General features: G+C 35.2%; 1 protein-coding gene across 1 annotated transcript in view; it reads right to left on the bottom strand.

Annotated features, from left to right (window-relative positions):
- The window catches only part of Col24a1 (collagen type XXIV alpha 1 chain), a 305,980-nt gene that overhangs the window by 284,692 nt on the left and 6,202 nt on the right, over window positions 1–15,086 (bottom strand). The window contains exons 3-4 of the mRNA XM_042685239.1: window positions 8,850–10,216; window positions 1,826–1,879 (exon numbers count right to left, since the gene is read on the bottom strand). Coding sequence (XP_042541173.1) covers window positions 1,826–1,879; window positions 8,850–10,216 — 1,421 coding nt within the window. The remainder of the gene's footprint in view (window positions 1–1,825; window positions 1,880–8,849; window positions 10,217–15,086) is intronic.

The following is a 15,086-nucleotide window of genomic DNA, read 5'->3' as shown; positions in this document are numbered from 1 at the left end:
ATAACAATCTCATGTAATATATTTCACAAAGCTCAGTAGTGCTATAATGAGCCAGAGAAACAACTTTTGGAATATTAATATCTCTATTTGGCACTTTTTTTTTTTGGTAGTGTCAGTCCTGGAGCTTGAACTCGGGGCCTGGGTACTGCCTCTGAACTTTTTCATTCAAGGCTCGTGTTCTACCATTTAGAGCCACAGCTTCACTTCTGGCTTTTTACTAGTTAATTGGAAATAAGAATCTCACAGACTTTCTTGTCTGGGCTGGCTTTGAACCAGTATCCTCACATCTCAGCCTCCTGAGTAGCTAGGATTACAGGCATGAGCCACCAGTGCCCAGCTGTGTTTGGGACTAACTTGGCAATCATTACTAAATGGGATACAACTTAAGGGGAAAATGTGAAGCTGCAACTTTCAAAATAGATAATTGATTAGGGGGAATGAAATTAGGAGCACAATTGAAATAACCAGCCTTGAGAAATATACTCTTCTTTCTTAAGCAAAAGAAAATGAGGCAAATAAAATCAGGATTTTAGAGAAGATACTGAGGCATTGTAAGTAGAATGGAGATTCAAAACCATTCTCTTGGAGAACAGCTTTGATGTGGAAAGGTAGAAATAGTACAAAATGGACCCTGTTTTTCAAAATGTAAGATCGATGCCAGGCACTAGTGGCTCATATCTGCAATACTACCTACTCATGAGGCTGAGATCTGAGGATGGAGTTTAGAAGCCAGTCTGCACAAGAAAGTCCACAAAACTATTATCTCCAGTTAACCACCAAAAAGCTGGAAGTATGGAGTTGTCACTCAAGTGGTAGAGTGTTAGCCTTGAGCCAAAAAGCTTAGGAACAGTAGCCAGGCCTTGAGTTGAAGCCCTACAATTGGCACACACACAGAAAAAGTTTCACTGTCTTCTCTTATCTAAGGATGGCTAAGTTTTCAGTGCTAAAAGAGAATGAGCAAGATTAAGGAGGACTGTGGCAGGTCATCAACTAATTTTTTTAATTGAACAACTTAAGGCCAGTAAGTTCTCTTAGAGTCCAAGTGCATAAGAATTAATGTGAATATAGAAAACCCTAGATAATGTTTAAGGGTGTTTGCTTTATATTGTTTATGTGATAAAAACCAGGATAAAAGAGAATGGAATACATAAAAAGCATTACGTCTATTTTTATAACACACAATTCTTTTTCTAGTTTACTGAAGATTTTCTTTAATAAAAGATCCACATTTGCAGTAGCAAAAAGCTAAGGAAGAGTTTGGTGCCCAGAGTTTAAAACCCAGCACCAAAAAAAAAAAAAAATCCATTTTTTAAGACTTGAAAGAAACTACTAACAGCAATAAATCTTTTGTTGGACCTGTGTAATGTGAAAAACGACTTCTGATCCTTACAGCAGCTTTTTTCCTCAAGGCAATTTTTTTTCCTACTCAATAGCTCCAGTAGTTTCCACTATATAATCCAGGAATGCACTATGTTAAGGAAGTCCAATCTCATTCACTTCCCCCAATGAATCTTACTTTAGACCATTGAGATCACTTCATAACTAAGAATAATGTTACAAGTAGCACCAGAACAGCCCCACTCATTTGCAAATGCATTGATCTGACTTGGGGTTTTTGAGAGATTCTTTGGCTGGCTCCTTTACACTCAAATAAACAAAATTTGAACATGTTCTTCAGCTTCTCTTAAACTTGTAAAGTTAGAACTAAGTTTGATCCAGGCAGATTTCCAGAGGAAGTACACATTGTACAATTCTAGAAAAACAAAGAAGGACTGGAAAGTTACAAATTATAACAGCCAGTGGGAAATGGAGCACATTGACTCACCCGTGGACCTCTCTTGCCTGACAGACCTGGGATACCTGCTGGACCGGGTGGACCCTTAGAAAACAAATATTAAGACATTAGATGTGATAGGAGACACATTCTTTTCCTTACAAGTTTTAAGAATATTTCCAATCTAGGAACTCCTGTTCAATTTTCAGTTCCCAGCTGAAAGTGATTTTTAAACTACCATTAATCTCCCTCACCCAAATCAGTAGACGTGAGTTGAAACTTTACTGTCTACCTTTAATCTGGCCAGAAATGACAGCAGGGAGTCTTTGACTTATGATTACAGCCACTATATCTGGTTTTCACGAGACCATAAGTAGTAGTTTTGTGGGTGATTTTTACCTTAATTTACTTTTATTATGGAAGAGAAATTCAGTTGAGGGTTAGGATACCAAAAAGGGGTGGTTTTTTTTTTTAACACATTTCAAAAGAGGATTTGCCTTGAAAAATGAAAGCACTGATCATTTTATGTTCTTTTAAAGAAACTATAAACAAAGATCTATGTAGTGTGTTAACCCATTATAATGAAGTCCTTCTTGTATAGGTGGTAATAAATGTGTACCATACCATTCATAAAGTTAAACGACTTCTAAAACAAAGTAGGAAAGCAAAAACTGATCAGTTGTTAAAATGCTCTGAGTTCTCTATCTGTTGTTTCTTTAAATTTATCAGGTCAAAAATAGAAAACTACTTCTAATGGTGCTTTACATTTGCATTTTTACTTTAACAGTCAACTATGGGAATAAATGTTCATGTGTGAAATAGTTGGACATTCATTCATCAGTTTATTCTTTTTACTTTTGATGAGCACTCTGTTGTTATGGCAATATTCTTTCTGTCCATAGAGTATATACCCATATTCCATTTAACAAATAATTCATTCATTATTGCAGCAAGAATACTATAAGCTTTAAAATTATCAATGTTATATGAGCTAATGAACCCAATTTTAAGGGTCTATATATTTATATTAGTGACTCATAAGAGAAAGATTGAACCACATGTACTTGTCAACATGTGTGTGTATGGGGGGAGGGGCACGGTGCATGTGTGTGCACACGCACCAGTCCTGAGGTTTGAACTCCAGACCTAGGCATTTTTCTGAGCTTTTTCATTCAAGACTGGTGCTATGAACACTTGAACCACAGCTCCACTTACAACTTTTTATTTGTTAACTGGAGATATGAAATTCATGAACATTCTTGCTCAGGCTGTCTTTGAACCCTGATCCACAGTTACTGAATTTTTTCTATTGTTATTAAACATCCAAACTAAGTTCATATTATGCTCCAATAAATGACCTTCCACAAGTCAATTACTCTTTCTAAGCTAAATCTTCCCATTTTTAGAACATTGTGATAAACATCTATTGTTTAGAGTTATTATGAGAGTTAAAGCCATTGTATATAAAGCACAATAACTTGGCTGGTATATAGTACTTAGGCAGAAAGGTATAGTTTAACTTTTGAATAGTATGCATGAGTAACAGCAAGCACTTAATAAATGTTAGTTATGTATTATTATTACTAAAAGGATATATGAATATATAAAATGTTAGTGATCCCTGGTCAGCTATTTTTAAAGTATTGGGTTTTATATTTTCAATGCATTCACACACTCAATAAACCAAGTTCCTTGCCCTTTGGAGTTTATAGTCTAGATAAAGAGACACACATTTAGCAAGGTGCTGTTGGCCTATGTCTGAAATCCTAGCTACTTCAGAGACTAAAATCTGAGGATCAAGATTTGAAGCCAGCCCAGGCATGAAAGTCCATGAGACTCTTATCTCCAATTAATACTGAAAAAGCCAGAAGTGGGGCTGTGGATCAACTAGTAGAACACTAACTTTGGGCATAAAAGCTTCGCCCCTATGTTCAAGCCCTAAAAATGGCACAAAAGAAGAAAAGGAGACAAACACATATTAATAGATGAACATGTTATTATAAATTACGCTTAATGACATGAAGAAAATAACAAATAACCAAGAGAGAAACCTATGTATAAATTTAATTTATGTTTTAATATCTGAGAAATCTTTCTCAAAGAAATGTTAAACCTAAAAGATGAATTGGAATTAGAAAAGAGAGAAAAATAAAACTTCAAAACATAGGAAGTGTAGCTACTCAGGAGACTGAGATCTTAAGATCATGATTTGAAGCAAGCTCAGGCAGGGAAGTCCGTAAGACTCTTATCTCCAATAAACTAATCAGAAAATGCCAAAAGTGGCATTATGCCTTGAGCACAAGGAGGCTTGGGGTCAGTGCCCAGGCCCTGCGTTCAAGCACCAAGACCAGCAAAAACAAATGAACAAACAAACCAATAATAATAATAATAATAGTAAATATGAAAAAGAGCATGAGCAAAATTAAACAAAGAAAATTTAGAGTCTTATTGAGGAACTAAAAGAAAACTAACAGAGAAAGAAGAAGTTGTGGAGGTACGAAAGGATAATATCACATAGGATGGACAAGAGCTTTTAGTTATTCTAAATGCTTTAAAGTTGTTCTTCCGAAGGACTGTAGTAAATATGTTGATCCTACTTATGTTTTAAAAAATCAGTGAAGGATTTGGTAAGAATAGAGTGCACATTTTTCATATAATCCTCGCTTCTTGAAAGCTCACTGAAAACAAGAAAAAATGCACCAAACAAAAAAATGCACCAATGAGACTATCTTGAATATAATAAGGAAAGGACCACAACCACAAACCACCAAATATGAAGATCATCTGCTGAGCCCTAAAATACATCAGAGTATGGAAATATAGTAAGAAATGACCCAAAACAAAACAAAACAAAAATAAAACTTCCAACCTTCCTTGGGCAGGATATACAGATATCTAAATATTTGTCAGTCTTAAAATGGATTTTAATGATCCTTTGGTAACTATGATGACATTCAAGGGAATGAGCAAGCTACAGAAGAAGTAATATGACCCAAGTGAAGTTTTGGTTTCAAAGAACCAAGAACAGAGAAGGAAGAACTGAAGACGAACTCCTCATTATCATGATCTATAACCACATTTAACCATAGAGGACTTCTCATTTTGAAAGGGATTAAAAGAAAAGAAGAATGTAATTACAATATCAATTCTCAAAGAGCATGTGATACAAAGAATTCACAACAAATTCTACATGGAAATGAGAAAGGAGACATGGAAAGGTTAAAAGAGGTAGAGTAAGATGTTGTTAAATGCAGCAATCTAAATTTGACTTTGAGTTCTACTGAACCTTACTTATCTTGGCTTTTTCCCATATGATTCTGAAACAAATAGGCCAGTTAGAACTGCCTATATTTAAAGACATAAGTAGTAGAATTTAACCAGTTTGTAATCTATGCATAGATACTTAGAATTAATATCTATAGGAGGACAGGAACATAAAATTTTGGGCAGTTGAAAATCATTTGTGAGATGGGGAATTACTGCAGGTAATACAGAGAGTTCAATCATATATTCACTATATTACCAAAGAACTTCCACAGGATACTTCAAAAGTAGAGTTCACAAAAGACTTAGGAGAGATAAAAAAAATTACCTTCCAAAGAAGATTAAAAAGAACATTCAAAAGTTTTGAAATACAAACTAGATGAGCTTAAGGAATATATGAAAGAAGAAGAGAATCACCATTATAAATGAAAAGCATGTCAAAAGCAACAAAAACTAGTTAAATGACATTTAAATCAATAAAGGAATGTGGATATAATGCACATGAATTCACACAGAATTGAGAAGAAGCAACCACAATGACATGGTTGTAAAGAAGATAGTCTATCAACATAATTGACACAAATGTAAATGTGTGCAATGTTGCCTGAAGAAATAGATAAACTTTGCCACATGAAATAACTGTTCATATCATAAGAAATAACTTCAGATCAAAAAAGTATAAGAAAAAAGAAGCAGAACCTAACAGGTTTAATGGATATTAAAATTAGTAAGAATAAAAACAATCACGACCAAAACCTCAGAAATAAAACAGCTTAGGTCTGGGAAGGTGGCTCAGTGGTAGAGTGCATGCCTTGCATGCATGACGCCCAGAGTTCGATTCCTCAGCACCACATAATCAGATAAAAGGCAGAAGTGTTGCTGTGGCTCAAGTGGTAGAGTGCTAGCCTTGAGCTGAGGGACAGCACCCAGGCCCAGAGTTCAGGCCCCATGACTGACAAGAAAGAAAGAAAGAAAAGAAAGAAAGAAAGAAAGAAAGAAAGAAAGAAAGAAAGAAAGAAAGAAAGAAAGAAAGAAAGAAAGAAAGAAAGAAAGAAAGAAAGAAAGAAAACAAACATCTTAATGGTAACATATTTTGAACAAATTGGAAAACCTAGAAGAAATGGTTAATTATCTGGAATCCTATGACCCATCAAATAAAACCATGGAGAAATAAAAGAAATCTGAACATACAAGTAATGAGTAATGAGAATACATGATTAATAAAAAAATTAGCCTCACTGTTAATTCTACCAAACAATTGCAGAATAATTACTACCAATACTCCTCAAATATTGCAAACAATGAAAGGGAATTTTTCTAAAGTCATTCTGCAAATCCTGGTTATGTAGATTAAAAATCAGCAGATACATTTTATAAATAATATTACAGATTAAATGGAATTATCAGACTATAGAATATTACCTATAGAATATTTCAAGCAACTACCATAGAATATATATTCACATCATTCCATAGAACTTTATCCAAAATAGATATTTTAGGATATAAAGCATAAAAGAAGAAAATGAAAGAATGTCTTATATTTTAGCAGACACAATGGAATAGAAATCAATAGCAAGAAAAACTATAGAAAATACACACAAATGGTGTCTGCAGACTACTCTTTTGATCAGCAGGCTATTATCAAACTTTCAAGGTAAATTTTAAAAAGTCCTACAAGCAAATTAAAATGAAAGCACGGCATACCAGACCTGTGGGGTACAGTGCAATAAAAATAACCTAAAGATGCACATCAAGATCTTAAAAATGAAAGAAAGAAAAGGAACAGGAATGGAGGTGCAGCTAAATTAGTAAAGTGCTATCCAGAAGCATAAAGACTCAGCAAGAGCTCTAGGGCATAAGTTCAAGACTCAGAATCAGGGCACCAGAGAGAGAAGAACAAATCAATCCATATATTAATAGAAGGAAAGAAATAGGATAAGGATGAAAATTCTCAAAATATAAAGTAAAAGAACACAATTAGGCAAAGAAATGGTTCTTTAGAAGAATAAACACATATGCATCCAATACAAATATGCACACACACACACACACACACACACACACAAACTGTAACTACTACCCAAATGACTTGAGAGACATTTATATATCTTCTCTGAAGAACTCTCTATTTATACTTTTGCTCAAGGCTAGTGCTCTGCCACTTTGAGCCACAGCACTCCTTCTGGTTTTTCAATGGTAATTGGAGATAAGAGTCTCCTAACTTTCCTGCTTGGGCTGGCTTTGAACCACCATCTTCAGATCTCAGTCTCCTGAGCAGCTAGGTTTACAAGCATGAGCCATGAGCATCTGGCATACTTCATGCATTTTTAAGTAAGTGTTTTGGTTTTATTGCATTAAATATACCAGTTTTGTTTATTTCCAGAATCAGTCTGACTGGCTGTGCATGTTTAAGGTTGTATTGTTTTGTTTTATCTTGTTTTTGAAGTAATGGAGTTTAAAGTCAGGGCCTCATGCTTGTTAGGCAAATGTTCTACCACTTAAGCCATTTCTCCAGACATTTTTGGCTTAGATATAAAACAGAGGCTGATGCTTTCTTTCACTGTGGTCTGGCTTCTACTGAAATTCTTCTACCTATCCCTCCTGCATAGCTGTCATTTTAGGTGTGAGCCACCTGGATTGGCTAATTTTGTGTTATAGATTGGTGAAGCCTCTATTAATCCTTAAGTGTTATTGATTATATTATTTTAGACATAATGAGATATATTACTCATCATGGAAATAACATATTTCACTTACAAGAATAAATCCACATTTTTTTCAGTTATGGATTAATGCAAAATAATCTCCCCTCTGTACGGTATTTTCACAATAAAAAATTAAAAATAAATAAATAAAATAATAAAAAAGAAAGTGAAGGTAACATACTGCAGAAAGTCTAAAGTCTTGCCTATTCCAAGCAATAATTATAATAATAATAATAATAATAATCTATCAAAAATAAACATTATAATCCATTTGATACTATTTTGCTGAAGGAATGAGGATTTAAGTGTATTTCTTTTGCAGTTTACCATACTTTTTCCTTTGGTAGTACTGGTGTTTAAACTCAGGCCTTTGAAGTGGTGCTGTGGCTCAAGTGGTAGAGCATTCGCCTTGAGCTGAGGAGCTCAGAGACAACACCCAGGCCTAAAGTTTGAACAGAAGAAAAAATGTCATGGAACATAAACTCAGGCCTTTGTGTTTGCTTGGTAAGTGCTCTATCATTGAGCTACATCCCAAGTCTTTTTTATTTAGTTATTTTTTCTTATGTAGCATCTTATTTGTGTCCAGGGAAGCCTCAGATAAAGGACCTCCTACCTTTGGCCTCCTTCATAGCTAGGATCCCAGGCATATGCTACAAAATTCAGCTTATTGCTTGAAATAGAATTTTACTTTTACCTTCTAGGTAGCTGAGATTGTAGATGTATGATGCCATTCTCAGCTTTTACCGTAACTTTTGTATACTTTCTTCACATGATTATGCATTAAGCCTATGTTTTTGATTTTTATAAAAAAATTGGTCTGTATTTCACAGCTAATTCTTGATTTGATTTCAACAGAACAGAAAAAATACATAGTTTGCCCAGAAATAAATAAATGCTTTCAGCTGCAAATTAATAAACCAAAAAAATACAGTACACATACTGGCAGATGTGTTAGAACAACTGTAAAGTCTCTCACTGTGCCAGGACATACTTCTGTGAGAGGTCTGATATAGTCTGTATTGTAGAGTCCAGAGAACTCTTTTTGAAACATATGGTAATTTAGTGCATTTAGACATAGTGGGAAAAAAAAATAAAAAACTTACAGGAGGTCCAGGGTCTCCTTTTGGCCCTCTGAGGTACTCCATTTCGAGCATCGTATTAAGATCCTCATAATAATAATAATCATAAAGTTCAGCATCATAGCTATCCCCATCCAGATGAGTAGTAGAATCAGGATAAAGTTCGCCTTCCTTCCTCCCATCAAGGTGATTATCCACAGGTGATTCATCACGGACTCTATATAAGGTAGAGTTTAGAATCCGTTCCATTTCTACGAGTTCATTGGTAAGTAGATTTGCTGTGATAGCCTTCTTGAGACTAGTAATTATATCCTGATTTGTACGTGGAAAACTAGAGGACATCTCTTTAAGCAATGATAGACCAGCTACTTTATCATCCTGTTGGGTAGCATTGTCTGGCAAATGTAAGAGAGAGCTAAATTGTTCCTCAGTATTCATTCTTGCCTCGCTGAGGTGGGGCATTGATGGGCTTGAATTTGTCTGAGTCTCATCTTCAATGATGACTCCTTTGGTTTGAATCTCATAGTTTGTATGATCCACAGCAGAGACATTTCCTGAATAGAGAGAAGTTAACTGAGAGCTTGCTGTCCCGTGCTCCTGTCCTTCGTGCTCTGTGGCAAAAGCATCATTTATGACACTTGGAATGCTTTCACCTTCAGTGAATGGATTCGTGGACATTTCTTTTTCAGCAAGTCCTTTGGGCAAGAGAGGGGGTCTGGGTGTCTTAGCTGGCATGCCAGTTGTATGCAGAAGGCTTGTTTCAGGCTGCAGTTTGTCTGCTTGTGGGCACTGCTGTTTCACATAGCTGCAGTAGTCTGATGATGCCTCCACAGAAGGAATAATATCCAACTGACATATTATTCCTTCAAAATGAACAGAATTATTATGCATACTTCCTAAGGTAAACACACTGTTAGCGTCAAAGGACTGAACTTCCGAAACAGTCTCTCTGCTAAAATATTCTTTTCCACACTCAACAAACATTGAGACCATTCGGTTTTTAATAGTAATAGCGAATGAGTGCCATTGTTCATCATGGACACTGTAGTTGAAAAGCACAGACTGCTTCCCTCCAATATAAACCATTAATTTCTTAGGTAGTAATTGCACCCCTAATTGCAGCCTATTTTTATTCCGGATGCTGAAGAGAAATGCATTGTTCACTCTATGTGACTGTAGCCCAATTAATATTGTAAATGGCTGTCCTAAGTTGGCAGGTAAAATGTTTATGAGAGGTGATTCAATATAAGTATCATTTTTTAAACTGACACCTGATTCTGTTAAATGGATGCCCTGAGGTAATGGTGGAGATGGTGGTGGCACAGACGTCTCTGAAGATGAATAGCTTACATCTTTGCCTCCAAGGCCTAGTTGGTGAAGAATATTTATGCCTGGAAATTAAAAGGAGGGAAAAAAGAAAGAATCTTACTCTTTCACATTCAGGCATTCATATAAATGTTTGAGTATAAGAAATCTTCCTTGTAGTAACAGTAATCTCTATAACAAGCATGCACCATCAACAACTAGTTTCTGGGTAATAAGGAGCAAAAGAAGGAAAGATGCGCTCAATAATGGGAAACAATTGTATGAACATGTGAACATATGCAACAATATCTCCTAATCCAAGTTTTAATTAAAAAATAAGGTTAATTCTCCTTTTATCCCATTTAACAAAGTGATAAGACTCCTATTACTCCAATGTATCACATGTTTAGATTCTAGGATGCTATTTACCTGTTACATTTATAATTTTAAATTTAATAACATCTATCTTTTAAAAAAACTAGAGGTCATATTTACCAAAAGTTAATTTGTAACTTATAACCCTTTTTTAAATCAAGCTTATGGGAACATTTAAATTTTAATTTTTCCCTTCTAACGTGAAAAGTTTTAAATCTCATAGAAGTGTGTAGTACTCTTAAGACACCCAAATCTTTGGATAAATTCCTGGGAAAGAGAATGTAAATTCATTTTGTAAGTTATCACCATACTTTTTTCTCTCTTCAATGATTTTTCCAGTCCTCTGCAATAATGTGTGTGTGTGTGTGTGTGAATGTAAGTGTGTATATGCTGGTTCTGGGAATTGAACTCAGGGCCTAGCTTTCTTGCTGGACAATTTTGCTCATAGGCTGATACTCTACTACTTGAGTCATGCCTCCAACCTAGTTTTTGGCTGGATAACTGAATATGGGGTCTTCTGGACTTTTCTTCCCAGGCTGGCTTCTAACCACTATCTTCAGATTTCTGCATCATGCCTAGCTATTATTATAGGCATGAGCCACCAGGGCCAAGCCTCTACAACAATTTTTTATTCTATTCATAGACTTGTTTTTCCATAGTTACTATGGAATATGATTGTTTTCACTACATAACAAAGCCTTTTGATGTATCTGATAGCCATTGAATAATAGCTATCAGAGTCCATTAGTTGATTCACAAAGGCAGAGGTAGGGCTGTGGACTCCTGCCTCCATAAACTTCTCTAAAGTCCAAACAGGAGCACCCAACATGCTTCTTGCCTGATGACTGATGTGTCTGACGAGAGATTAAGGGACATGGTCATAGCCATATTTATGTCTCCATGTAGACTTCTGAGAGTCCACAGCTTTGCTCTTCTCCTTGCCCCAGGCAACATGTATTTTTTTTAATTTTTATTTATTTTTATTGTGAGAATACCGTACAGAGAAGTTACAATTACATGGGCAAGATAACGAGTACATTTCTTATCAAGCATAGGCAACATGTATTTTATATGATTCGGGGTTTTCAGCATTTACTGATTATTGTATTTTTGCAGTAGTATACCACTATCTCCCTTATTCAATTATAGGTTTGTGGAAGTCAAATTCTATCTGCTTTGTTAATGGAAAGTATCTGCCTTGCAAATTGTTCTAAAATTTCTGTTGGATGAGTTTTCCCCATCAGAACTTGATTACATTTCCTATTCATTATTGGAGTCATTTAAAAGTAACTAAATAAATAAAGGTGAGTCCTTTCTTAAAATCTATATGACCTGTATTATTCTTTGGGTTATAAGTCTTCCATGTCTATGCCTTACGCATGTGTAAATATACACACACAGATCTATGTGTGTATATATTTCTCAGATTAATTAGGAATAGTTGGTATTTCTTTAATTTTCCACTTACAAGAAATAAGTAATATATTCAATACTTCATGTTCATGCAAAAGTCTATAATCTCAGTCCTAAGCTTATAATTTATATATCAATAAATTAAGTACTGTATACCATTCATGAATAATTTATCAATAAATTTAAATGTTTTTTCATAGACATCTTCACAAAACACTCAAGAATATTTTAGTGTCATTTTTATTAACGAAGGAGTTGTAATTGTGTTGTAGTTGCAAAGGATAAAACGCTTACATCTAACATATTGTGTGATAGTGTTTAAAGGAAGTTTTCCATCAAAACATTCTTAACAGCTATATTGAATTATAAACACCTCTAGGGACATGGTGGTGTATTTTAAAGATGCTCAGTAGCATACCTTTGATTTCTCATAATTGATTGTTATAATTCATGCAAAACTTTTAAGAGTAACGACAAATATGGCTTCTTGTTGAATATACAATATAAATTACTTAGCTGCTGACTCAGTTCAATGTATGTATGCCCCCAATCTTCAATGGAAAGTTAATCTTCTGAAATAGGCCATGACAGTCTGTAACTGTGGGTATTCTGGCCCAATACCATTGCCTCTAAGGGTATGCCTATCTTAGTCTGAGAAGCAAGCTACAGAGAAATACTGTTTCCTGAATATTATAATGCTTGAATTGAAAGTGCAACCAGAACACATATGAAAATTTCTATTCTGTGATGCCAAGTAAACTATTCTTATGTAAAAGAAGTCACACGTGTGTACTATGAAAGGCTGTCCTTTGCCCCAAGAAAACTGGTCCTCATCATCTGCCTCAGATGACTGATTTTGTTTAAAAAAATAGGAAAAGTATTATTTTTAAAACATTACATATTTGTGTTTTCAATATTTCCTTATATTTATGTCTATATGTTTCCTCCATCTCAATTTTATTGGATTATTTTGGACAAATAAGTCATTTTTTAAACTAATAATCAAATAATCAATGTCTTTGAGCATTTATTATGAAATAAATGTCCTGGTAGTGAACCATAATTGCATTCCTAAAACAAAGTCTACTTGCTAAACATATGGCGTCCTTTTTCATTATCTGCCCGAATTCTTGACTTATGTAGAATAACTGCATAAATTTGAGTTAGACTAGTCTGTGTTTGCCTCATTGATCCATAACTATTAGACTATAATATTGAAATTTCATTATTTTTTATTCCATAGGAGTTAGTAAATAGTTTGAAGATTCTCAATAGGCTATACCTCTATAGAATTCATCTGTAAGCCAAATTTATCATTTGGATTTGGTGTGTGTGTGTGTATGAATGTATGTGTGAATGTGTGCGCTGAGCGCACGTGTGTTCACATGTGCAACAGCCCCAGGGCTTGAAGTCAGGGCCTAGGTGCAGCACCTGAGCTTTTGTGCTCAGGGTTAGCTAGCTCTACCATTTGAGCCACAGTTCCACTCTCCATCTTTTTTGGTGGTTAATTGGAGTTAACAGTCTTACAGACTTTCCAACCTGGGCTGGCTTTGAAATACAATCCTCAGATCTCAGCCTTCTAAGTTAGCTACACACAGGCAAGAGCCACTAGTACCTGGCCACATGGATCTTTTTGACTTCCTAATCTCCTTTATATTAATTGATTTGTTCTACTTTTTGCCTACATCTTGTGTCAAGTTTAGAAATTTATAACTTCCCTAAAAAGTAAGTTTTCTTTAAAATTTCAAGTGAATACACTCAGAAACCTTCATATAATCCTTTTTGTTATAATTCTCTTGTTCTTCTACTTCTGTGGTTCTTTATCTCATCTTTCTAATTTTCAGTATTTTGCTCTATCTTACAATGTTTCTTTTTCTTTTTTGTGCCAGTCCTAGGTCTTTAATTCAGGTCCTGGGCCCTGTCCATGAGCTTTTTGCTCAATGCTAGCACTCTGCCACTTCAGCCACAGCTCCACTTTCAACACTTCTTTTTTTTTTTGCTGATCCTGGGGTTTGAACTCCTGAGATTTGAACTCTAGTCTTAGGTGCTGTCCCTGAGCTTCTTTGTGCTCAATGCTAGTGCTCAACCATTTGACCTACTGTGCCACTTCTGGCTTTTTCTGAGCAGTTCATTTGAAAGTCTCATGGATTTTTTCTGCCCAGGCTAGCTTTGAACTGTGATCCTCTGATCTCAGCCTCCTGAGTAGTTCAGATTATAGGCAAGAGCCACCAGTCCTAACCTTGAGCACAAAAACTCAAGGATAGCACCTGAGTTCAAGCCCCAGGACTAGTGCATGCACAGACACACACAGACACACAGACATACACAACCACACACACATATAGCTTTGGATTTATTTTTTTGATTGTATTTTCCTCTTTTCTATATAATTTGTTAGGGTCAGGGTTTATCTTCATAATATTTTTCTATTTTATTTTGATTTATTTCCTTTTTCTGTGTCCTCAATTGCTTAGTTGTTTGTTGTTCTTTCTTTGACAGTGAAATCATTTAAGCTGAAAATATCCTGAATACTGCTTTAATGGCCTCCCATGGATATTTTTCACATGTGGTATTTTCATTTCTGTTGCTCTCTAGAAACCATTTCTGTGCATTCCTTTTGACTTTTAAAAGTTTTAGGTTTCTAGTAGGAAGTTCTTTTGGTTTTCTGATTTTGTTATTAAAATCTAACTTAATAGCATGTGATCAGATAATTGTACCTCATGTACTTTGCATTTTTGAAACCTAATTAGCTTAAGAACTGATCAACTTCAATGTTTGTTAAGCACTTGAAAACATGTTTCAGGGGAAGAATTTAATACATTCTGGTTACTTATACTTCATTGTATCTGTATCTTCGTTTTTATGCATTTATTCTGTCATGGGTAAAAAAAATCTCTTTAGGCTTACTTGAGTATCTACTTATCATTTTATCTTATATGTGTAAAGCATTATGCTCACCTTAGATCCTCAGCTCCACTCACACCTGAGCTCCTCCCAACCCTAGGGTTCCTTCCATACAGTTGGCCCTTCGCTCTCTCTGCCCAGACCCACCTGAACTCCCATCGACCTCACTTCCTCCCCAGGGACCTTCCTGCTACCTGGATAGGGATTGGTGCCAGGTGCTCCCTCTTGGTAGAAATATGGCTCCTCTAATAAGCCTTGTAATAA

Source organism: Dipodomys spectabilis, unplaced genomic scaffold (genome assembly GCF_019054845.1).
Source record: "Dipodomys spectabilis isolate Male_0828 unplaced genomic scaffold, ASM1905484v1 ptg000002l, whole genome shotgun sequence".
In the NCBI taxonomy this organism is placed as follows: Eukaryota; Metazoa; Chordata; class Mammalia; order Rodentia; family Heteromyidae; genus Dipodomys; species Dipodomys spectabilis.
Note: the sequence above shows the minus strand (reverse complement) of the source record. Positions and strands in the feature narration are given on the sequence as shown.